Here is a 24,179-nt window from a genome sequence, read left to right as displayed (position 1 = left end):
CTGATTGCACACCTAATCCTTGTGGAGGGGCAGCCTATTTTTTTTCCTGGCATTCTACTAACAGACAGCTGCCAGCCTGCAGGTTAGGAAGCCTGTGGGCTTGCTAAAAGCTCTTGGAGTAAGCTCACTGTGCTAGTGCCATGCTGTCTGGCCTTCACAGATACACACAGTATGCTAACAAGCTACCCTAAAGAACCAGAAACAGTATTTACCAAGATGTCGAGGGAGATACAACTCATGTGGTAAGCGCATTATTAAAAAGAAGGACTTGTAATTCAATAGAAAGCTTAGTTTTAGGTGGAAATGGTATATCAAATAGAAAAATTGCACACAGAAATTCTCTGAACCCTGCTCTGAATTGTCTCCATAGTCTCAAAGGTTATTCATCATCAGAGACAGATCCATAAGGGACTTGGAAGAATAATGTTCTTGAGTGCTGTCTTAGATTTGGCAAGCAGATTCCATAAAAGCCTATCTGACCTTGTCACATTGACCTTTTCTGAAAAGAAGTCTAGAAAACTGCTTGCAAGTTGAGTCAGGTTGTTTTGCACCTCAGATATATTTATATTTTCAAGGCAGCAAGGACTGGAAAAGATGTCTTAATGTTGTCAAATACTGTCCTTCCAGCCCTGCCTTGTGAACCTTCTGGAGAGAGCAAAGAAGAGCAGTACTTGGTAAGACCATGTGTCTTCTTTTGAGGAGGCCGCCAAGTGCATCTTATTCCTTCCCGCTCTGTGCAAACCAGCCTGTATAACATTCCTCTGGCAGTTCTATGTTGCTAGAGTAGTAGTTTAACTGTCACTGCAATGTTACAAAAAAGAATTTTTCAGATTTTTTTTTTTTTTTTTGTCCTTTGTCAGGCAGGATCATGCCTTGTTTACTCTCTGTTTTGCTCTGCAGCTCCCATCCTGCCCTTCCCTCCACCAAATCATGACTTGTTCTCTTTGGTTGCTCTGTCTGCCTGTCCTGGTATGACACTAAGTCTTCACTGCAGCCTTTCCCCACCCTCTCTTTATATCCAGCTTATAACTGACCTTAGTTGCTGCTCCTGTGGCAGGCTAGCTGCTTGCTCTTTTCTACACTTGTACTTGCAGGTCTCTGGGATGCTTGTAGAAGTGAATCATAGAATCACCGAATATCCCGAGCTGGAAGGGACCCACAAGGATCATTGAAGTCCAGCTCCTGGCACTGAACAGGACCATCCCCAGGTGTCTCACCAGGTGCCTAAGAACATTGTCCAAAACCTTCTTGAACTCTGTCAGGCTGGTGTGACTACTTCCCTAGGGAGCCTGCTCCAGGGTCCAACCACCTGCTAGGTGCAGAACCTTTTCCTATCCAACATAAACCTCCCCTCAGCTCTCAGGTCATTTCCTCAGGTCCTGTCACTGGTCACCAGAGAGGAAAGATTGGTACCTGCCCCTTTGCTTCCCCTCATAAGGAAGTTGTGAGTTGCAATGGGGTCTCTCCTCAGTCTCCTCCAGGCTGAACAGGCCAAGTCACCTCAGCCATTCCTCATAAGCCTTCCCCTCAAGGCCCTTTGCAATCTTCATAGTGCTTCTTTGGATGCTTGTTATATGTTTCTTAAATTGTGGTGCCCAGAACTGCCCCCAGCACTTGAGGTGAGGCCACCCCAGGGCAGAGCAGAGCAGGACAATCCCCTCCCTTGCCCGGCTGGCCATGCTGTCCCTGATGCCCCCCAGGACAGGCTTGGCTCTCCTGGCTGCCAGGGCACTGCTGGCTCATGTTCAACTTGCCATTGCCCAGGACCCTGAGATCTCCTCTAGGGCTGCTCTCCTGCATCTCATTACCCAGTCTGTACGCACAAGTGGAGATAGCCAAGTCTTATGGTCCTGCCTGACTTTCAGAGGTCACCAGCAGTGGCCCTCAGCTGTCTTTTGGGTACCTTCTAAATTAAGATTTATATGAAGTTACTTGCTGACTTTACTATAAAGAGCCAAAGTATGCATTTTCTTCTATAGGCCTTTTGAGCTTGTTGTTTATATTTCAAAACGAAAAATAGTTTTATTTATAAGCACAAATCTATTGGTTAAAATGTGAAGTAAGGAAAGAGTCCACAATTACGGTGAGATGGAAGGAATATAAGAGGGGAAACTTGGACTTCAAAAACAAGAAATCTGTACTGGAATCAGTCACAGGTTTATTCAAAGTCCGGTCATGAAATGGAAACAAATTTGCCATATAAAAAGTAGTATAATTGCTGGTAGCAACAAGCTGTTTCTCCTAAAAATGTTTCTTTCTCCAAAGAACATAGTCCCCTGCTCTATCCCACACAGGTTCAACAATCCTAGTGACTTCCTCCTCCCACAGACCTTTTATCTCTGAGTTCTTGGTCTCCTTGACAGCTCAGTGAGCAGTCTCTTGCCCTAGGCTTCAGAGTTAGGCTAAAGAAATGCCACTCTTAAATATGACAAAGTGTGATTAATTGCACAAGCAGGACCTGAGCCAGTTGATATGAATCTGCCTCTGTCACAGATGTATAAGCAGTGGGGCACATGATGTATGTTCTGTGCTCAGGAGCCAGATGCTTAGGGAAGTAAAGCAGAGATTACTTTAGAGTGGTATTGGATGGACCAAGCTTGACTGATAGAAGGAAATAAAGAAGTCTTCCCAGGTCTCCAAGTCCACTGGTTGACTTGTCCATTGCTGTACTTTTACATGACCTCAGTATAATGGGAAGATGCTTTTCTCTGCCCTTCCACAGTTCATTGAGTCCCTGGACCATTTTCTTCTAAAGCAAGGATTTGCTGGTTTAGGATACCTTTGCTAGAGCTGGGTGGAAGACAGAACTTTTTAAGGCAGGACATCTTTACATTTTCAGGAGACTTTAGAAGCCTCATGAATAACACATCATTATCTTGGGCCAGCCTGTTTTTTGGCACATCAGCATTGCTAGCCAGGTGTTTTCTTGGAACAGGCAGCAGCATTGGGTGCTTCAGAAGAACCAGTGCGCTGGAGACTGGACAGAGTGCTTGTGACAAGTGTAAGTCTGTTTGCTTTGCCTGTCTTAGGGTACCATAGGCAGTACTTCATGTCTTGACCACTCGTTTCATTCATTCTCGTGCCGTTTCTCAGTGTGCACTGTGTTGGTCTGAAGGATGTAGAAATGATCATCGCTTTCCTCTTCACTTTTTAGTAATGCAGTAAAGGAGCTCAGATACACTTGTTTTGGCTGTTTCATTAGAGAAACCTGGCATCAAAGCCTTCCAGCAATTCCACCTGCATAGGGACTGCACAAGTAGTTTAATCCGTTGGCCTTTTGTCAGTATTTAGTTATATCAGTGACCCTTTATGGAGCTATTGCATGTATGTGTCCTTGGTAGGATTTGTTGTTAACGTGCCCTGGGTTGAGGCGGGTGCCCTCTGCAGCACCTTACTTGCTGCCTTGTGCTGCTCTCTCTTCTTCGTATATTCCTTGCTTTTAACCATGTGTGGCAACACTGCAGTCCTCCCATCATGTGTTAAAAGTTGCAGGCAGGAAGTTTTACAGGTGCATCTAAAATAACTGGGTTTTTTTTGTGGTAGGGAGTGGGAAAATCACTGTAACATATATCTTCAGGCCAGAGGGAAAGATGGATTAGATGAAGGATAAGCTGTTATTTTATTTCTTTGGATTCTATGAAATACTTACGATAATGACTTGGAGGAGACACCAGTGCAATCTTGGTCAGTTTTAACTGTGAGTACAACTGTGTTTTGCCCAGGGTTCCATTTGTCCTGTAATTTCACAACCAAGAGTCATGAGGGAAGTTTGCAGAACTGTGTGACATAGAAAGTAGAATTTAGAAAATTGCAAAATGTAGCATTATTAGCCTGAAACTTGGGGTTTGTGGCCTGACCTTTTCTTCTGGGTATGAGTATCAGCTAGCCAGCTTCTGTTTCTGAAATCCTTAGCATCCAGCATGTACACCAGTGTTGTAGATGCAGCTAATTGAGACTCTCCTCCTTCGAGGTTCGTTTCCTTTTCTTGCCATGTTCCTTCTGGTATGTTTGTACGCTTGGGAAACCAGAGTAAAAAAATCTGTCACATTCTCAGGGAGTGAGGACAGTTAAAACTTCAGTAGCTGTCCCACAGGGATTGCATTGGGCACAGGACTTACTTAAACTCCTTCATTCTTAAAACAATGAGTGATGTGACTGCAGGATTTGCAGCGGTGGTGCCTCAGTATTACAGCATTTAATGCTTTGTCTTACAGAGATCTAACTAGCTGGAGTGTCTGTTTTAGACCAGTTCCCTGACCTTGGTGCATCTGTAGTGGAGATGCTACATGTGGTATAGACTTGAAATTATTTGCTCATAATTCTGATTCAATTTGTGCTTTGGGTAATTCTGCCTTCATCCTAAACTTCTGCGTCGAGGTAAGACACTTCTGATCCAGCAGGATTTGTTGCTCAGATGGTACAGATGAACATCCTGCACTGTAAACAACCTAATGCCAGTGCAGGCACTCAGAGCAACATCCTACATAATGTCTTTATTACTATTTTTATTATCTATTTGCTTTCACACTTTTCTCAGTGTTTTCCTTGTCTAAATGGGCAAACTTTATTATGCATTCTCACCTGCCTGAGATCTCGGCCCTTGAGGGACAATTCCTGAAAGCAGGAGCAAAGGCAAGAGACATAAAAGTCAATCATAGCCAAAAGGAACACCTGAGCCCTAATGGTGATTGTGACTACCTCTCTTGCTTGTCCACTAGCACAAGGATGGTGTTGTTCAGTGCAGGCTTTGTGCCCACCAAGAGATGAGCAGCAGGGATGCTGTGGGCTTAAGAGTCGGTTTGCAGCACCCATCATCGACTGGCAGCAGCATTTATCTAGGCCAGCAGGGATGCAGGGAGTGAGTGACTCACTCAAGGATTCATGCGCGCTTTCCCCCTCTCCTCCCCCACCCCGGCGCAGCTGTGGCTTGGTCATCAGCCATTTGGGAACTAGCAGCTTTATTTGGTTGCTGTTTGCAGTGGGCAGTTTCTGTTAGGGTTGTTAATTTTATCAGCTGCTTTCAAAGCTAACTGACTTCAGAGAGGACTTAAAATTGCCTTTGCTGCTCTCTTCTCCTTCCCTGCTCAAAGGGCTGTCACCCAAACAGCTGATCTGGCACTGAACTTGGCTGAGGAGGTGAGAACAAGCAAATGGGCTGGAGGCAGAAACTTCCTGAGCTGATCTGCCAACAGCATGGTCACTGTTTTGGATGGTGGCTGTTGTGGTTAGGCTGTGTGCCCTCTCCGGGCACCCCCTTGGCTGTGCTGTGAGGACTGGAGGGTCTTATGGCTTTGCTCCAGCTGAACAGAGAAACATGGTTCAGTGTGTGGTGGAGGAGTGAATATGGGTACAGTGTGAAGAACAGGAAATTGTTTAAATAACTGTAAAATGAAAACCAGGTTCATTTGTGATTATAACAGTTGCTAAACTAATCAGAAGTTGCCAAACTTAATTTCTGTTGAACTCTGGGTGACATGGTCATTAAGGCTGCTGAGGGTTATGGCCCATGAAGGAAAGCAGCCTGCCCTGGGCAGCCACTGTGCTGCCCTTTGCTCCCATTCACCAAAGCCAACAAGTCACATCTCTGAATAGGGCCTTCTCATCTCACATGAGCCTGTTTTCTTTATGCTGCCCCTTTTGGTGGGTTCTCTGTCCTTCCCATGCTTCATACACGTGGCTTTGTCTTCCCTCTGGACACTTCTTCAGTTGTCTTTGTCTCCTGTCTCTCTTCCTGTCTACAAGTGCCGTTAATATTTTTCTTTTAGAAGCACATTTTATGCTTGCATTTCCCAGGGCCTGGAGGACACGCTCTCTAGGCCTTCCTGCCCGCTGGCTGCTGTCACTCCAGATCCTGGCTGTGTTAGATATAAGCAGCTTGGGAGATGTGCTGTCCCTAAGTCCTGAACACTGCTTCTTGCTCTGCCACTGCTCCCCTCCTCTGCTGGGTCACAGGACCCAGGAACCTCTTTTTCTGCAGAGACCAGTCCTACAGCACAGGTGGCTATTTAGTTAGTTGTTTTAGGTAATGGGCCATACTGCTTTTTTCCATGTTCCTCAGCTGTCTGTGAGCTTGTGAGCTATGTATTTCTGTGCTGAGGCTGCAGCAGTATCTTCACAGTATACACCTGCAGTTGTCCTCTGCCTGCTGTGCTGGAGGACTGCACGATTTGGACACACTTCTTGACAGAAGAACTGAAGAAAAGGAGAGAGGCTTAGAAAGGGGCAGGGATCACCTGTGGTTGCATTCCCCTTGAAATGAAGATAGCAGCTTTAGTGATAGGATGAGCAAGGTCCCAAATCTTATTTTGCTTTACCAGCTGTCCAGGTAGAGATAGCAAAAAAAGTAAGCATAAGGTTACATTTTTTTACTGTGCTGTCTGCTGCAAATGGTGCCTGTTCAGAAGCTTCTTCTACCAGGGGGTGCTGCAGTCTACAGCCCACCTTTGTGCTCCACGGATTTCTCATTGGACTGTGAAGGCTCCTCAGGCACTGGCATAGGCGAGACCATGCTCTGCTGTCTTTTTTGGATTTGAAATTCAAACTCTTTGTGGAAATAACACAAAGAGTAGGACAGAAGTGTTCCTTTTAGGTCAAAGCTGAGGCTGCCTGGTGGATAATGTGGAGAAGATTTTTCTGCCACTCTTCTCATTTATGTGTTCTGTAGACAAAGAAGGGTTTTTAGTCTTCAGACGGGTTGGCTTGACATCTTAACCGCCACCTCATTAAAACTGAATCTCAACAGAGAAAGTTCCTTTGTTAGCCATCAGTGTTAGTGCTTTAATAACTGTTTCACTTCATTTTCTCCATCTGACACACTACCCTTTCCCTTCTCATCTTTTGCCTCAGATAGGCAGCAATTTACAGAACTGTGTGCTCTGAGATAACATGAGTGCTACAGTTTCAACCCCTCATCTTCAGTCTTTCTTTGTGGCGGGGTGGACTTCATCAGTGAGAATGTTCTGGGTGTGTTGTCTGTTAATCAGCAAATCTGACCATCTCTTGAGATGCAGTTCAAGTCTGTTGACTTGATATGGTGCTGTGCAATTCAATGCCAAAATGTACCACATAATTTAGATCCAAATCACAGCAAAATACTTGGTTGGGGGGAGGTGTAGATGACCTTAAAATCAGTATTACAGTAATGTAGCAGCATTAAATGCCTCTAGGCAAGCAAGATCTAAACTTCTCTACCCAGGAGCATTAAACATTGATCAAAACAAGAAATTAACTTAGCCAAAGAATAAATCAAATCTGTAGCATAACAGCTGCTTTTTTGGAAAAAGGTGCAAGTCAGGTGCCTCATTCCCTGAAAATCTGAAAGCAAGCATGGTAATGGAACAGAGTGACCACTTTAAAGCTGTTGTGCACACCAGATTGTCCAAATCTGGAGCTTTCATGTGAAGAAGCTATTTTCAGGCTGTGCTCTTGTCAAGTGCAATGCAGTCTTTGTTGGGTGGCAGTTCCCAAAGAGACTAAATGTGGGTTTTTTTAAAAGAAAAATATTTTTTTCCAATTCTGAACACCAGACCTCATACTAAAAATTCTTTAGGTCCTAGCATGCCATTGAAGTCAGATTTCATGCTTCCCAGAGTGAGACATGATGAGGTATCACAGCAGTACTAATGCTGCTTCTATCAATTTTTGCTTTGAGTGTTCAAAATCCATTAGATCTGAACTGCATTGTTTCTATCTTCATTTCTCTTTCTGCAGAGGGATGAAAAACAGCATAGTGAAAGGCTCAGATTCCAAAGATCTGAGTTTGTTCACAGACTTGTCTCTGACATGTTTCTCTGGGTTTAGTACCTCTACTTTTCTTTTCCAGCTTTTTAAAGGTAGGGAAAGAAACCTCATGCTTCAAGGTTTTTCTGGCCTTATAGTAAATATTTAGACAGCTAGAGATTCTCCAAAAAAGATAGTATTGAAGTAGTTGTTCATTTATGAGCATATTTTGTTTGTTTTCTAACATATTTTTTTCCACCATTTAATTATCTGTCTTTTAGAAATTTACCAGAATTTCTATTTTCCCAAATCTCTGCTTGTGCTGTATAGGTTTAGGGGCAATTCCAGAGAGGTGTCTAAAGAGCACCTAAGGAAATACATTATTGTACAGCTCTGTGTGAACTAAGAGATGCTGCCATGCATATTACCCTGTCTATCTCATTGCAGAAAGCATATGGAACCCATTAAAATTTAGACTGTGTATTTTTTTCAAAAATCACTTATCCCCTCCCCATGTCTCTGTGAGAGCATATTGGAATGCTCTTTATTTAAGCATGCATCCTACAGCCAGCCTCTTGGATCTAAAACATTCCCCCTCAACTTTCTAACCAAAATATTGTTTGTGTTTGTGTAAGTTTGCATTGGTGCTGCAGCCTCCTGCCTCAGTGTTTCCTAACCCGCATCTTCTCCCTTTCTCTGTGTGGGAGCCATAACCTTTGTGGGAGAGATGAGCTCCTTGAATGTTTGCCTTCAGTGGATCCGCTGGGATGCAAAGCTGGTGTCCCACCTCTTTTTGGACTTGATGGTTGGCTTGTAGGCGTGTGAGCTGCCAGGTTCTCCTGTTGTGCATTTGCTCTGCACCTCTGCTGTGAGAGTGTAGGGGGAAGGGGCTGTGGTAAAGGAGGGGTGCGAGTGGAGGATCTGCTCATGCTCTTAGCAAAGTTTCTGGTAAGCTGGTCACATGAAACAAAAAATACATCAGCTCCCTTCCCCCATAGACCAGAGTGTTTCTTGGCTCGGCACCCAAACTAGCAGCTGATCACGTGATTTACTTGTAAAATGCAGTTTAAAAAAAATGGTGCCCTGGCAGATGGGAAACTAGGGATGGGAGAGCTGGACTGGGCTGCCCTGTGTGCAGCTGGGGCTGCCATCAAAGGGAACGGGGCTGTCTCTCTGCTGAGATGCTGAAACTGGGGGGATGTGGGGCTGCAGAGGAAGGCGCAAGCTGCGGCAGGCAGAATGGAGGAGAATGTGCTGAACCACAGCCTTGCCGGGGGAAGGAGGTGGGCGTGCTGCATGTGGGGCAGGGACAAGGAAAAAAAGGACACTGTTGCACGTGGTGTGGCGGGCTCTGCTTTGAGAGTTGGGCTACACAAGAACTCTGAACTGAAGGTCTTCTTGCAAGAAACAGGGTCTGAAATGATTGTGACAGAGAGTTGTAGTCATTTTTGCTCTGGTTTGGTGCAAGAAAGGGAAGGTTGTTTGACCATTCACAGCTGGGGAGCTCAGCATCTTCTGTTTTGAAAAATTTGTTCATTTTGCTAGTCTGCTTCTACCCACAGTTCTTCTTTTCTATGGGATATAGGCTTTTGAAAGCTTTTTAAATTACACTAAGCTAATATGCCCAAGATGAGCTAAAATAAGCTGTTATGCTCATTGCACACTTCGTGGAGACCTTCAAGCAAATGCCCCCAATGTGCCAGGCTGGCCAGCAGGGCAATCACACCATTCTTAGGGGGTGTGCAATTGCACCACCTTTCTTCCTGTGTCAGGGCTGTGATGGGTGCACTAATGCCTCCTGGCCACAGCAGATAATATTTGTGCCCTTTGCTGTGCTTCTGTCACATGACAGAATTTGTGGTTGGTGATCTCCATTGCTTCAGATTAGGAGGAAGGTGGCTGCATTTTTGTTCTTGTCAGCTGGAGGATGTATTCCTTCAGGGGGGAGCTACAATCTGCTGCTGCGGGAATGGTTGCCAGTACCTCCCACTGCAGCACTGATTTTCCTTGTGTTCCATCCCACCCTGAGCAAGGAAGAAGTTCGTAAAGCGAGGAATGGCATTCTTTGCAGTAGCCAATGGAACAGGTGGAGTTGGTGAATGATGGGTAATTTTAATGGTCAGTTTGTAGAGTTCTTAATTATTGCAGCAGGCTGTAGGTGTTAATCTAGCACACAGATTTGCAGGCAACCTCTGAGCTGAAACGTTTCCTTCCTACCCATTCACCACCAACCCTGGAAGGGTACTTCCTTCTGTGACTTGCCTCCATCATATTGACATGAAATAAACTGATGGTTAGCAGGGAAAAAGAGACGGAATGAAATTCAGGTCAGAGGCTCTTGAAAATTCTTCATTGGTTTTTAGCAACTAAAGTAAATAGTTGATGGGAAAAGCAGATAATAATAAAGCAGAGTTGGCACAGGCCTTGTATATCCCACTGGTGGCATGGGAAGGATGGCTGGGGAGATGAAGAGATGTTTATCTTGCCAGCAAGAGAGACTGATATGTCCTGAAAAATGTGGACCACAAACAGGGCTCGCGCGTGAGATGGCATGTGTGTCATGTCAGATTTTATTGAAGACTCTAATTGGGGCCTCAGTGGTACTTTGGCTTCTGTCAGTTGTTCTGTAGGCAGGTATCCTCCACTCTCCTAATGCAGTCATGCTGCTGGCTCATTTGTCAGTGGCTGCATTGACACCAAGGCTTCCAGCTGAATCCACTGGGCTCTACTTCGCTCATTGCACTTTGCTGAACAGTAAAGCTTTTAAAACAGCCTGAAGAGCAGGGGCTGCAGGAGCCTGTGACTTGTGGGGAGGGGGCAGTGTATGTTGTGGAGGGATGTCTCATGAAGGGGTTTACAAAATGCTTCTCTGAGTGCTGTAGAAAGGTCAGAAGGAGTTCCCTTGCCCAGATCCTGAGTTTATCTCAAGTTTGAAGCCAAGGACTATGTCTGCAGTGGATGGCTGGCATGCTTGCTCCTTCCCCTTCCTGAATGCCCATGCAGTTGCATTTCATGTTGCTTTGCAGTGCTGGCTTTGGTCAAACTGTGCATTCTTCTTCAGGCAAGAACCTAAGTGAATGGTTACCATTCTCTCTGAGATAGTGAAAACACAAATATGGCTTTATCTGTGCCTTTGTAGGCAAAGAATGGCATGTTAGGCTTGAGCACACTTAGTCTGCTCACATCATTAATTGCGACAGAGAACACTCGCACCTATAGCAGTGAGCCTGTGCTGACTCACTAATTTGGCCTCCTTTGATTCTTGAAGTTCCTGGAAAGTTGCCGGTGGCTCTGAGAGCCCAAGCTCCCCACTTCCTCTTAATGTGCACATCGGAGTGCTGCTGGTTTGCTTTATAAGCTGTACAGTAGGCAGTACTCAGGGTATGTGTTCCTGTTAAAAACAAGTGGATAGGAATTGTCTTATCAGGTCCACCTGTTGGATAATTCAAAGAAAAATTTTGGACAAGTTGTTAGCTGATAAACTGAAAAATATACATGTGAATAGAAAAGGCAGCTTTGAGTGTAGAAAGTGCAATGTCAAAGGTGCATACTATGACATTTTTAAAAAGATTCCTCTCTTCTAGGTATTTTTAATAGCTTTTTTGCTTTTGCCACTGTGGTATACATATTAATATCTGCCTTCAGTCAGATTATCTTTGCAAGGTAAGTACAAGGTAATGAAATGCAGGAAAAGAGAATAAATTGCCTTGGCCCACTCTTCAGGGTGCTCATTTGAGATACAAATAGAATTACTTAAACTGTCTTGATTTCTACTCTGTGGTGTTCAAAGTCTAATTTCTGTGTTACTTGAGCAGAAAAGTGGAGACTGTGCTAAGTTTATGTACGTTGTTTCTTTTAATTTGTTTTGTTTTCCCAGTACAGTAATACCAAGGGGTTCACAGATAGTAGTGTGTGTAAACAGAGCTTGTGACCAACGGTGTAGACTTCAAGTTGTCTTTATGATCTGTGTGTATGTATGTGTACTGTTAGGGGTCATATTACACTTTTACACATGGAGTTGTTTGTTTCTGGGAAGTTGTGAGAGCATGGGAAAAGGCTGTTACAAGGTGTTGATGTTAATGGTTTTACTGGAGGAAAGGCTTTCAGAAAATATGTTTGCCAGCATTTCTTGAAAGAAGTCTTAAATTTGTTTATTGTGTCATGTTGGCACTTGAACCTCCTCCTTCTGTCTGTAGCTGAAGGCAAGAGATGAGGATTTTGCCACTGTCTTGTTTCTCTAGCTTTCACTGGCTGAGAAAAGTGGAGCTTGGCTCTTTCATCTTCACATGCTGGCTCCAGACATGTGTTCCCCTCGGTGACATTGTGACTCTTGCACGGTTGCTACTGCAGCGGTGCTGGAGGTGCTGCTGTTTGGGTGTGGGAGCCCCTCTGCCCTTGCACCTGGGACATCGTGGTACTGGGATCATTCTGCACTGAGAGGCTGGAAAACAGACTCTGGCTTTCAGAAATGTCACCTGCAATGGCAGTAGTATGCTGCTACAGATTTATTAATTTTAGCTGGTATTTGAAATGGCAGTGTAGAAACACTGAAATGGAAAGGAGAGAGGGAGGGGCCATTATATGCTTCTTTTCTTTGCATTTTTTCTTAGGCATCTGCTCTTAGCTCTTGTCAGAAAGGATATACTGAATCGTTGGGGGCCTCTGGTCATTCCTAAGGCCTAGGATGATTTTTTATGTTTGTTTCTACTAATTCTGCAGATGGGGAAGTGGTGTCAGTCTAAGACTTGCTGGTATCCCTATTTAAGGCGGTGGTTTGGTATGGCATACTGTCCTCTGCTACCCTGTTGCAAAGGCTGAGACATGTCAGTTGTTCTGTAGTACAGTCGTGCTGGAAAAAATGACAGAATATGGGGAGAAGTCTGTGTCTTGAAGTGTAGGATGAGGGAGCTAATTCGCTTTTGCTGAGAATGTCTCAGAGAGGAAGTTTAAATTTAAACAAGCATGAAGGAACCTGAAGGTTCAGACTAGTCTCACACTACAAAATGTATTTGATGTAGAATCGGTTTCTGTCTTGAAGCAACTCAAATGATATCTTAGCAGCTGGCACCAATTGACTATCTCCCGGAATTGGCATGATGACAGCAATCAAACTGAATTTATTGCTTTGAGTTTGATTCTTCTTCCGGACTCTTCCCATTCTCAGAAATGTAATCTAGAACGTGCTCCCACAGGAATGATAGTTGTAAGCCTCCTTTAACAGCAAGGACAGAGCATGGTCCTAATGCAGGATGAAGACAGGTGGACTGCAGTATTGAGCAGCCAGATTGTGTATTCCAGTTGAGAATAGGAAGATTATGCATTTGTAAAGGAAGGAACACTGTTTTTTTCTTCATGACATAGATGCTTATCACAGAGCTGGTTCACATCTAAGTGTTAGTTTTCTTGATGCTTCTTTTTACTGCTTTAGGAAAGAATCTGCCTTTTCACTGAAGTGGCTAAAATTTAGGCTGCCAAAAGTAACCCCCTGCTCATTTTTCTTTTTCCTTTCTTAAGGCAGGTGTACTAAATAAAGAGTGAGCTTTAGACACAAGACCTTAGTGTGTATATACGTACACTATACATACATACATATTACATATATATATATATATATATATATATATATATCTGTAACCAGCACACTATGTTTTGGTAAAGTAAGCCAGTAAATGCTGCAGTAGATATAGTCCTTTGCACAGGGAAGCATTTTGAAACAGTGCTGTGTTTCTAATGCTTGTTGATGAAAGTATGTTGGAATTAAGTTTTTACACCTTGTTTTCTGGTAGGTGTGAAAATAATCACTTTTACTGATAAATCTTGGTTTATGTCAATAATTGTGTTGTCCAGTATTTAAATTAGTTTTTAATGCTGACTTCTACTTCCTCTTGCCAAAAGAGGGAATAACCTGAAACAGGTGTGCTTTTGCTCACATTTGTTCCTAAAGCAATAAATAAATTTCAGTGGAGGGGGGTGGGATTCAAAAAAGGCACTTCTCTTTCAACCTTCCTGGCAGGTGATCCTTTGTGGAGCTTATGGCAAAGCTGTGGCTGGAGGGCATGTTCACATGGCAGCTGCCCATAGCTGAAACAGAAGCGCCCTGTGTATCTCTTCGGAGCAGGAGTCACTCAGGGCATCACAGCTCTGTCTGAATTCGGGAGGATCTCGTGCTGTGTTGCCAGTGCAGGGTGGCAGTGCCAGCACCTGACATCTAACCAGCTCCTCCTGCTCTCTGGCTCGGGTTTGGCCCTCACCCCGCCCACTTGGGACTGATCTCCTTTTTGGGTTTGTGGTAGGTGTCGTTCTCCAGGCTCTGCCTCTCACAAGCATACCTCAGCTCCATGCAGACAGGTCTCTGTGCTTCCTTGGCAGTCCCTTCTCACACAGCTTCCTAACAGGCTGATTAGGCACAGTGAACTTTTTCTTCATCTTGTTGTTGTTGTTGTTATGTAAATGTTCTCACTTGGCAGCTCTAGACTACTGGGACTGGTAGATATCCTCTACCTATCTGTGTCTGAAAAGGTTCTCCAGGTCTTGGGTGCTCTTGGAGGAGAAAGACCTGGTGAGGATGAACCTCCTGCAAAGCAGTCATGCATGTAGTAACTAGAGTAGAAAACTGGGAACTATTTCCCTGGAGAAAAATGGAGCCTAGAAAATGGGTCTCATGTTATTCAGCCATCTCTGCCACTGCATCTTTGGGATATCAGCCAGAACTGGTCAGACAATAAAATTATTTTCTTAGGAAACTGTAAGATATACTGTGCATCAGTATAAAACCAGTCATATTCCACACTCTGCTGGAGATTGCCAGGTGTTTGTGAAATGAAGTTATCTGCTTCTAGAATTTTATTTCTGTTGGGTATACCTTTCTTTAGCATCAAGTTATCCTGAGTGTCTGCTGAAGTTTGATACACTGTGGAAAATCAGGTCTGCTTTTGGTCTGCTGTCTTCTGTACTCAGGCAGGGTTGTTGTTTTAACCTTCCCAGTTAGAGTTTCTTACAGCGGTGACTTGACTGTGCACAGCCATTTCTGTCCATCCATTGTGCATGAAGAGTCCTGCCTCAGTTAATGGACTGCATGTTTGTGTAAAATGCAACAGTTTCATTTTTATAGGTCCTTAACTCTTACAAATGATGGCATTTGGTTATAGAAATAGAAAGCCATTCTTGCTTTCTATTTAAGTAAATCAAAATCAAAAGCCATCCCAAAGAAATCCCAGTTCTTTTAAAAGGCATTTTCTCATCAGGTATGTTCTAAAGAAACCCAGCAGTAATGTCACTAAAATGACAGTGCTATGTTTGCAGAGCAATGATGTTAAAGGTACTTGGGACAAATGTAGGTTTACATGCTGAACAGAGATACAAAAATCATACCATATAAAGAACGGATAAAGATAAATAAATATTCACACTTTAGTTTGTGTATCAAACATGAGTAAGTTTTCTCTTTTTTTTAAGCACCATCTTAGCATTTACATTTTAAGTTTTGCTACAAAAGAGATACATAGGCTGCACTTTCCTGTCTGTGTAGATACTCATTGCTTCAGACTGCAGATAGAATAATTTTCCAAATTGCAAGAGTCTTTTTTTTGGCTGGAAAACAGTAAATGAATATTAGATGAGTGTTTGTAATATCCTGTACTTAAGTTTTAAGCATCAGCTATTGTTCAGGGCTAGACAGCTCTGTAACGTAGCAGGAAAAGAGCTTAATGAAATCCAATATTTGAAAGCAGGAGGTAGATGAATTCAGACTTGGAACAGCAGTGCCGAATTTTAACAGGAAGGATAGCTAACATTTGCAGTAATTCCTGTGGGTGTATGACTTTATTTATCACTTGAATTCTTGAATGTGAACCCTTATGTTTTCTAAAGGATATACTTTGTTTTAGGCAGATTATGGAAATTACTGGTTGAATTTCACAGTTTTGTGAAAGGTGGGAAATAGGCCCAATGTCCCAGGCCTAGAATCCTGTAAGGTAGGTCAGATGTGTTGTTGTGCTCCTGTTAGCTATAAGGTATAGTTCCACTGTGCATTAGGAATAAACACTTCCTGTCCACAAATGACCTGCAGAAATAAGTTTTATCTTTAGGGCAGAGGGAGGAGAAATTATTTCTTTGCGAGCTCTTGGTAAGGAAGGGATCTTTTAATTGTTATTTTAATACACTTAAGACTACTTTGCATTTTAAAGTTCAGAAAGACCCTGTATGAGAAAAGTGTTAAAGCCAACCCATTCACTGCTCTGCTGAACTCAAAAAATTTTGGAAATTTTGTCTCCTACTGGGAATAAACCTTTGTTAGACCAGAGTAAGGTAGAAAATTGAGGTTTTGTTTTTATTCCTTATGTGTTTAGGTACCAGGTTGTTCCCCATAAGTACTGAATTGACTCTGGTGCTGATTTGATACGAGTCAAATGTTTACACTGTGCCAAAGGCCACCAGGTGATGAAGACCTTTGGGGATGGGGTGGGTGAGCGTTTATCAGGTCACTGCTTGGGCTGTGTGCTGGTGCTGCCTGGAACAGGACGAGTGATCCTGCAGGAAGAGGAGCTGTGATCCTCTAGGACTCGTGGCAGGAAACCCACCCAGCCTGACCTTTCACTGCTCTCAGTCGTGGCGGCTGACTGCTGCAGGCTGGTGCTCCCAGGGCTGGAGTGTGCTTTTTCTCTGTGAGTTGTGCTTGAGTTGGCCTGTTTTGTTGCCCTGGAGACAGAAGAGAGTGGTATGCTTTCCCCCCGACCAGAAATAGTTTCCTGTACCTTGTGACCGGAGTGCTGTACTCCTCCTCTGGTCTCCAGCCAGGCTGTGTGGTGCTGGAGGGATGGAGTGTGGGGTGGTGACCTCTTGTCACAAGTTCTGGTGTGGCTGCTGCCCATGAACACTAGCTGCCCTGCCAGCTCGCCTCCCTCTGCACGATGGTGTAGGATTTCAGGGGAGCAATTGCTCTTGATTTACATCTCCCATGGCATTTTGATGGTTATGTCATTTTGTTTGAGCCTTGCCCCTGTCAGCTGTCTGTCCTGACTGTCAGGACTTGGGAGCTGAATAGCACGTGGTGAGCTCTTGCCTCTTCTTCCCCCTTTGCTCAGCTGTTTTTGCTGCCTGCTTCTCTGTGTCCTTGTACTTGGGAACAGATTCTCAGCAAGTATAGCTGTGCACGAGGGCAACATGATCTGGGTAGATGAAGGATCCCCTTCTGTAGGAGTTCCAAACAGAGCTGGGAGGGAAAGTGGGGAATTTGCAAGGCCAAAGCATGCGAGCAGTGGACAGTTTATCTTAAACCAGTGTCCTGCTGTGAGAATCTATGCTGAGTGCAGAGTGTGCAGCACTCTCTGTTGCTTTGCTACTGTGTTTTGCAAAACTTCATGTGTGAGAGATGTTGCTAAAAGGGAAGCAAAGACACCCCCACCTCTCCCAACCAATGCAGGTGAGAAAGTGCTTGCACTGCACCAAGGCCTCAGGAGCATGGAAGCTCTCCAGGCTTTCTTGCTGCCTGGTATTTTATTGGAGAGTGGTTCTGGCACAGAACCTAAAATATATGCAAACAACAACAATAATTTCCAGGACTGAGAAAGAAGGAAGGAGAGATGAAAGGAGTAATTTACCTTCCCCCATTCCTGAACAGTAGCAGATGAGGATGTAAGCACATCTCAGCCCTATAATGTATTAATTGGGACATTTTCTATAGTTCAGCAGTGGAAAAGAAGACAGGAATCGTGCAATGCCCTGAGTTTTTATTCCCAGCCTGGGAGAGAAAAGAGTTCTGTGCTGAGATTTGGCTCAGTCTCTGTCTTCTGCTTATGGGGAAGAGAACAATTGCCCAAAGCCTCCTTTACAGAGAGAAGGGAAGATGATGCAGAGACCAAGGAGCTGAACAGGCAATTTTCAGGCAGAGCAGTGCAGGGCACCTTTGCTGAAGTGGGTCTCCAGTGGGGTTCCTATAAATCAAAGGGTGCTGCGTTCCTACCAGTGATCTGCTGAGTAGTCCAACCAGCCAAGGGTCCTGCTTACTCCTGTGAAGGTCTGTGTGTCACAGGGATACAGAGTCACATCTGTGCTGAAGATCTGCTGGAGATGAAATGTCAAGAGTGGGCAGGGACTGCTACTTCCCTTTGCTATGTTCTTTAGATGGCTGGAACTTGAAGTCCAAGGACTGGACATTCTTACTTGTCTTGTTCTAGGCATCTGCATCCACAAAAGTCTAGATTTTAGCAGCTGCCAGGGCTGCCTAAAAGATTTTGTCTCCCTCAGTTCCTTTCAGTCAATCTGTGCTTGTCCAGTGTAAGCATTTTACAGGAGAAGATGGGGTTGTTGTAGTGTAAATTCAGGAGTCAACCACTGCTGTAGTGAAATGTCTCGGTGGCTAAAAAGCCCCCCTGCTCCTTGGCTGAGAAAGGCAGAGTTGTTCTAAGTCCTTCTCCTTTCCTTGAACTCACACATGGGAACAGAAACCATTTTTTAGTCTCCTTGATATTTTTCTTTAATCCAGATGAATGTCATGCTTGAACTGATGTTGCCTTTGGGCTGGAATAAGCATACTTAGCATTTGAGCAGAACTTCTTGCCTGGAGATTTCTAAGTGCATGATCAGCATTTCACCAGCGAGTCTGTCCATGGACACTGAAGTATGGTTACCTTTACAGTTCACTGAAGCTGGCAGAGTTCTCTATTTCATGTGATGGCTGTGCACTAGCAGGAGCTGTATATTTCTCTCTCTTACTCTGCCCTTCTTTCGCAGGGTGTCTTTGGAGCGGAAGCAGTTCCTTTTCCCATTTCATGTGTGTTACTTCTTCTGAGACTTTTCCTCCAACTCTCCAGCCTTGGAAAAAGGATAAGTCCCAGAAAAGGTCTTATTGGAAGTGGCTTTGCATATTTGAGAAGCTGATGGTAGAGCAGTGCCTTTCATTCTGCAGCTAGTCACTTTGAATCAAAGGGTGCAATACCAGTTTAGTGCTGGCTCTGTAGTGCGAGCAGCAGTCCTTGTGCAGCCTCAGCTGCATAGCCCCTTCCTGAAATGCCTGTGAAGTTCTGGGAGACGGACATGTTCCAGCAGTTCTCAGCCTTCAGGATGTCTGCTGGGTCACTGTGTTCCTCTCTCTGTTGAATATGACCAAGAGCTTAATTCAGAGTTGTGGTACCTAACACCTTGTTTCTTATTCTCTTTCAGATCACCAGAAACTGGAACGTGAAGCTCGAATTTGCCGACTTCTAAAGCATCCAAATATTGGTAAATTTCCTTGGGCTCAGAGGGGTAGGGGTGAGGCAAGAGTAGCAATGCGTCTCAGCTAGCATGCTGTAAGAGAACAGATGTATTCTGAATGTTCACAGCAGCTTGTCAAAGTTGCCTGTTGAAATCACCTCAATAGTTTCCCTCTCTGACAAATTCTGCATCCAGCCCTGTCCCATGCCTTAGCATCCTGCCCCAGATGTTCACCAAAGAGTGCCGTGTTCCTGCCAGCTCACCCCTGTGGTGCTGTCCCTGCTCTTTGGGTGAGGCATGACTCTTGTCTGCTCATCTGACATTCTGCAATGGAAGTGAGGTGTTGTGTTTGTTTTCCCCACATCCATCCTCTGTTTGTTCTCCTTGGCCCTTACTGAAGTGTCAGTTTAACTACTGTATTCAGAGACAAGCCTGAACTTAAAGGGGGGTGGGCTAATTCTTCAGCTCCTCTCATTGCAGTGGCCACTTACTCTGCAAGCAAGGGACCAAGACCGAATTGCCTATATTGAAGGGGGAAAACAGAAGAGTACTGAAGCAAAGGGAATAGTTTGTCTAAAAATACAGAGGGAGGCAAAATAAGGCACAATATAAAAAAAACCTTCCTTATTTACTGAAATGTAGAGAGAGGATATGGTTTCTAGTTCCAAAGCACCATGGAAGCTTGGACCATTAATAATCCCCATTTTAGCTTTTTTAAATAAATAAAGCCTCTAGGATCCTAGCTACAATCTGATTTGAGCTAATTTATTTAAGAAAACATTAAGAAATACCAAACTGCCAGTTTTAACCAAACCACAGTTAAAATGTCCATTCCTGGGAAGACTATGATGTATTACTTTGTATATTATTTTGCATAACTCAGTCAGTGGAGATAATACTTAAAAGGCATCTCTCTGGTCTTCTGACTTTCAGCTTTGTAATCATTTGCTCCTGTCCTCTGAGGGCCTGGGAGAGGAAAGGTGCCGTAGAGCATACCCCATGGACTGGCATCTGTACTCCATCCCATGTGTGATGAACAAGCAGGTTCCACAAGCTCAGGACCTGACTTAATGGGAAGTTCCTTAGCAGCAGCTTTTAAAGAGAAAGAGCTTTCTTGCATCAGAGTATAGTTGTGATATAGGTATGGCTTGAGAGGCCCAGGGGCCACCTTCTGCAGTAATTTGCACTGATGAATATATTAGCCAGCAAATTTATTGCTCAGCAATATTCAGACTGACTAAAACTCTAGTTATTGCACTTCATTTGCCCTGTAAGACTTGATATACTTAGTTTAGTAGATGATGTCACTTTTTATTTTGACCTTAACTTCACTTCCATAATCTCTCCTTTTTATAATTTCTTACATCTTTTCTTTCCAAACCTCTCACAGAGTAAATCTTGTACACAAAAGGAAAACCACTCTTATAAGTAAACAGCATGGATAGAGAAATATTTCACATTCCTGGGTCAGTTCTACAGTTGTAATGAGTGGCAGTGCTAGTCTCCTGTTCTGTTGTGGTTTGGAAGAGACAACAGTTTGGGGGAATGTCAGTGGTCCCTTGCATTTTCTACAGAGAATTTCTTGTCTTCCTAGAAAGAACAATTTTTCTTTTAAGAAAAGGAACTAGTCATTGTAAACTCAACGAAAGCTTACAAATAAAAATAAGGGAATTAATTTTTATGCCTACAACACAAAATCAAAGTGCATTGAATAAGACCTCAAGAAGTCATGTGGTTCATTTAGCAGTCCTGTGAAAATCTTTTATACCTGGCTGGTTCCAGGCATGTTTGTACTTAAAAACCTTTAATCCTTTCACAGCCCCTGGTGGCACTCTTTCAAATGTTTCATTTTTCTGTCAGTTAAACATTAAAAACATAATTTGCCTTCCTCTTAGCTTGTTGTTTCTAGTTCTATCTGGAGTATCTGGGGAAAGTAGTTTTTCTTTCTTGTAACAATCTTTTACATATTTGAAGACTGTTATCATGTCTCTTTTTAGTCTTTTTCTTCAGACTAAACAAACCCAGTTCTTTCAGTCTTTTCTCATATGTCATGTTTTCTAGACCTCCAGTCCTTTTTTTTTTTTTTCTTTTTCTCCCTCTTCCTTCTCTGGACTCTCTCCAGTTGCTTCATATCTTTCTAGAAATGTGATGCCCAAAATTGGACATGACTGAGGTCATGTCAGTGCTGTCCAGAGGGGAAAGAATTGCTTCACCTGTCCCACCAAAGATGTTTGTTTTGTACATCAACCTTTGAAGCTTTTCATTTAAATATATTGTTGATGCACATTTGTTTTTTGACACATTATTGGTCCAGACTACTTTCTGCACAACTTCTGGCAAGCAGATTTTTTTTTTCTTGTATAAAAGAGATCCCTATTGAACTGACTGTATATTACCTTTGTCTTTATTTAAAAAGACAGAAAAAAGAAGAAATGCAGTTTGGAGGTTTGCCTCTCCACATTTGTCAAAACCATTTTGATTTATCTTCTGATAGTGTAAAAGGGTCGTAGCTCCCACAGTAACATGCTCTTTGATAACAATGCCATATATTGAATCATGTAGCTAGTTAATAACTGTCCTGGTTCAGGGCAAATTTGGGAGAGAGCCCCCAAAGGGGTTCCTCTAGAAGGCCCCTCCCCCCAGCCGGTTCAGGAAAAAATACTTCCTTGGAGAAAAGTGGAAAAAAACGTTTATTAAACAAGAAAACCTAAACAATATTAAACAATGAAACTTCTTACGGCTCCAAAAGAGGGACAAACTCAGAAAAATCCCCCTCCAGGCTGCAGCTCGGCTCACTCAGTCTCCGATCAGTCCCTCCGGTGCTGGAAATGCCGCGGCGCAGGCCCGGCCCGGGCCACAGGTGTGAGCTGCCTGTGCTCCTCTGGCTGTTCAGTCCAGAGCAGGTTTGAGCAGGTCCAAAGAAAAGGAAAGCCACAGTCCAGGGAACTTCTTTGCCTCAGCTAGCTAAAACTAACTAAAAAGCAAAGGAGAGCTCTGCCTCGCTGTCTGTCCGTCCGCAGACAACACAGTCCAGCAGCAGGAATGTGGAGGAGTGAGTGCAGTTTCTGAAAACAAACTCCGCGCTTCTTCTCCTCCCCTTCACTCCGGGAACAAGTCTTAAAGGTGCAAAACTTATTATTCAGCATAAACAGAACAGACAATTGGGGATAAAAGCATCATACAGTCAACCTAGGACAATAACACTGTTGAATACTGTTGGACTCCAGTCAAATTCTTGAAGATATCACTTGATACATTGTTCCAGTTTGACAATGATCAGTTTTGAGTATTTTTTCAATGGGTTGTATACCCTGTTGTCAGCTAGTTTTGAATACACTTTTTTTTTTTCTTAATTGCTTGTGGAAAGAGCATGTAAGATGCTGTCAGAAGCCTTGCTGAAGTCCAGATGCTACATTCATTGCTGCTTCCATGTTCCTTGGACTTGTTATTTTGTCATAGAAGGGAAATATGTTGTTCTGATATAGTGGGGTTTTTTTCCCTCGAAATGTGTATTAGCAGTTGGTAATCACCAAGTTACTGGCATTCCATGTTGTAAACTCTTCTGAGTGAGTGCTTGGTGTGTTGCCTCAGTGTGAGCTGCACAGACCATAAGGAATTCTGCAGCTTTTGCAGTTGCTTTCAATTTCAACTTTTGTTGTTACTGTTTTTGTTGCAAACTGTGTTGCAGCAAATCAACAGGGACATGAGCCTGTAGCGAGTCTGGGGCAGAAGACTGAAAGTTAGAACTCTGTGAGGCAGGCTGTTTTTCCCTCTTGCCTGTACACGGGATATAAAGCAAGCCTGTTGTTGAATTAGTGTTCCTATGCATTTACTGCAGGACAGTTGATTCTGAACTGCAATGCACTGACCATAACACTGCTACTCTGATAAAATAAAGATTCCTCTAGATACAAAGTAGAAGTGATATTTCCATTTGCTGTTGCTTTTTTTTGGGGGGAAATGACTGCTTTCTGAGTTATCCTAAAATGCCTTCATCAAAGATCAGCTCTAATTACAGGCTTTGGCTCTGTAGCTGGGTGTTTGGCTTGTCTTTAGATGCACATTATGGCCAAGGTAATCACAGTGGAGTAATCCCCCTAAAAGCTTGATGTTGCAATAAGGGGTTTTTTGTCTGGACTAAAGAAAGTTGACTTGAGACAATTTTCTTCTGATTTCTGACTTACGGTATGCATGATATGGAATGTGTCATTATAGCTGGTCAAACTTCACTGGAGTAAGGACTTCTTTCCCTAAATTTCAGTTTGTTCTTTCTCCTTCTGACAACTCCTAGAGAACTTTGCATTCTGGCTCAGAGAGACGTTTGCCAGCCATGGTCATCAAATTCAACAGAATTGGACAGAGATCAGTCAGTGATCTGTTCTTTTCAAAAAAGGCATCTATTACTGAGGATATGGGTGTGTAGAAGAGGCAGAAGACAACATCATTAAAACCCCACTGTCCATAAAGAGATAAAGGGCCTGTGGAAGTTGGCAAGAGTTATGGCTCTGTGGGAAATTCCACTTCTAGAACAACTTAGTGTTCCAGTGATTCACTTACTTATAAATCTTGTGGCATTAGACATGGATGTATTTGTGAATGTGTAGGACTGATGATACACCTGCTTCCCCCTTTATCTCTGTTATGCTGGAAAGAGGCAGATTTCTATAAGAGCACTCACAGTCCTGAGCCTTCATTTGCAGATACTTTGCTGGTTGTGCCACTGAAAATTGTGCAATTGCTAAGATTACAATGTCTTGAATATCAACTCCTGCTTACAGGAACAGCTCTTTTGGTCTTCTGCTTAGTTGAAAACTTTAGTCAGTCTGAAAATCTGAATTTGATTTTTAAGTCCTGTAGTTCATCCACTACAGACACTGTCTTGTGAAACATTCATTTTTTCCCCATGCTTCCTGCTACCCATCAGATGTTTAAAGCAGTAACAGAGCTAGGAACCCTAGAATCTTCCTGCAGGTTTCTTCAGTGCAAATACAAATTTCAGAAACATGTTAAACATGACCTTTCCTGTCTTATTTCCCAAAGCAATAATGATGCAAAATTCAATCAAAATAATCATTCATCATTTTGAAAAGTCTTTTCTAGTATTCTCCTACAAAGATAAGGTTGTGACTTGTTCCGTCTGCTCTGTGTGTGGATTTTGTCCACTGTGTTTTTAGGTGCTGCCCTTCTCCTAAATTTTCTTTGTTATGGCCGTCTAAATATGGGCCTCTTCTCTGGATTTGTCACCATTTGAGCTGTACTCCTTCTTA

The 24,179-nt window shown here is 43.3% G+C and overlaps 1 protein-coding gene across 12 annotated transcripts in view; it reads left to right on the top strand.

Moving 5' to 3' along the window:
- The window catches only part of CAMK2G (calcium/calmodulin dependent protein kinase II gamma), a 118,781-nt gene that overhangs the window by 34,216 nt on the left and 60,386 nt on the right, over positions 1 to 24,179 (top strand). For all 12 annotated transcript variants that reach the window (XR_008438056.1, XM_053983453.1, XM_053983454.1 and 9 more), the window contains exon 3: positions 18,880 to 18,939. Coding sequence is in view for 11 of the 12 variants with exons in the window: in XM_053983453.1 (XP_053839428.1) it covers positions 18,880 to 18,939 (60 nt within the window). In the remaining variant the exon portion in view is untranslated. The remainder of the gene's footprint in view (positions 1 to 18,879; positions 18,940 to 24,179) is intronic.

Source organism: Vidua macroura, chromosome 8 (assembly GCF_024509145.1).
Source record: "Vidua macroura isolate BioBank_ID:100142 chromosome 8, ASM2450914v1, whole genome shotgun sequence".
NCBI classification, from domain to species: domain Eukaryota; kingdom Metazoa; phylum Chordata; class Aves; order Passeriformes; family Viduidae; genus Vidua; species Vidua macroura.
Note: the sequence above shows the minus strand (reverse complement) of the source record. Positions and strands in the feature narration are given on the sequence as shown.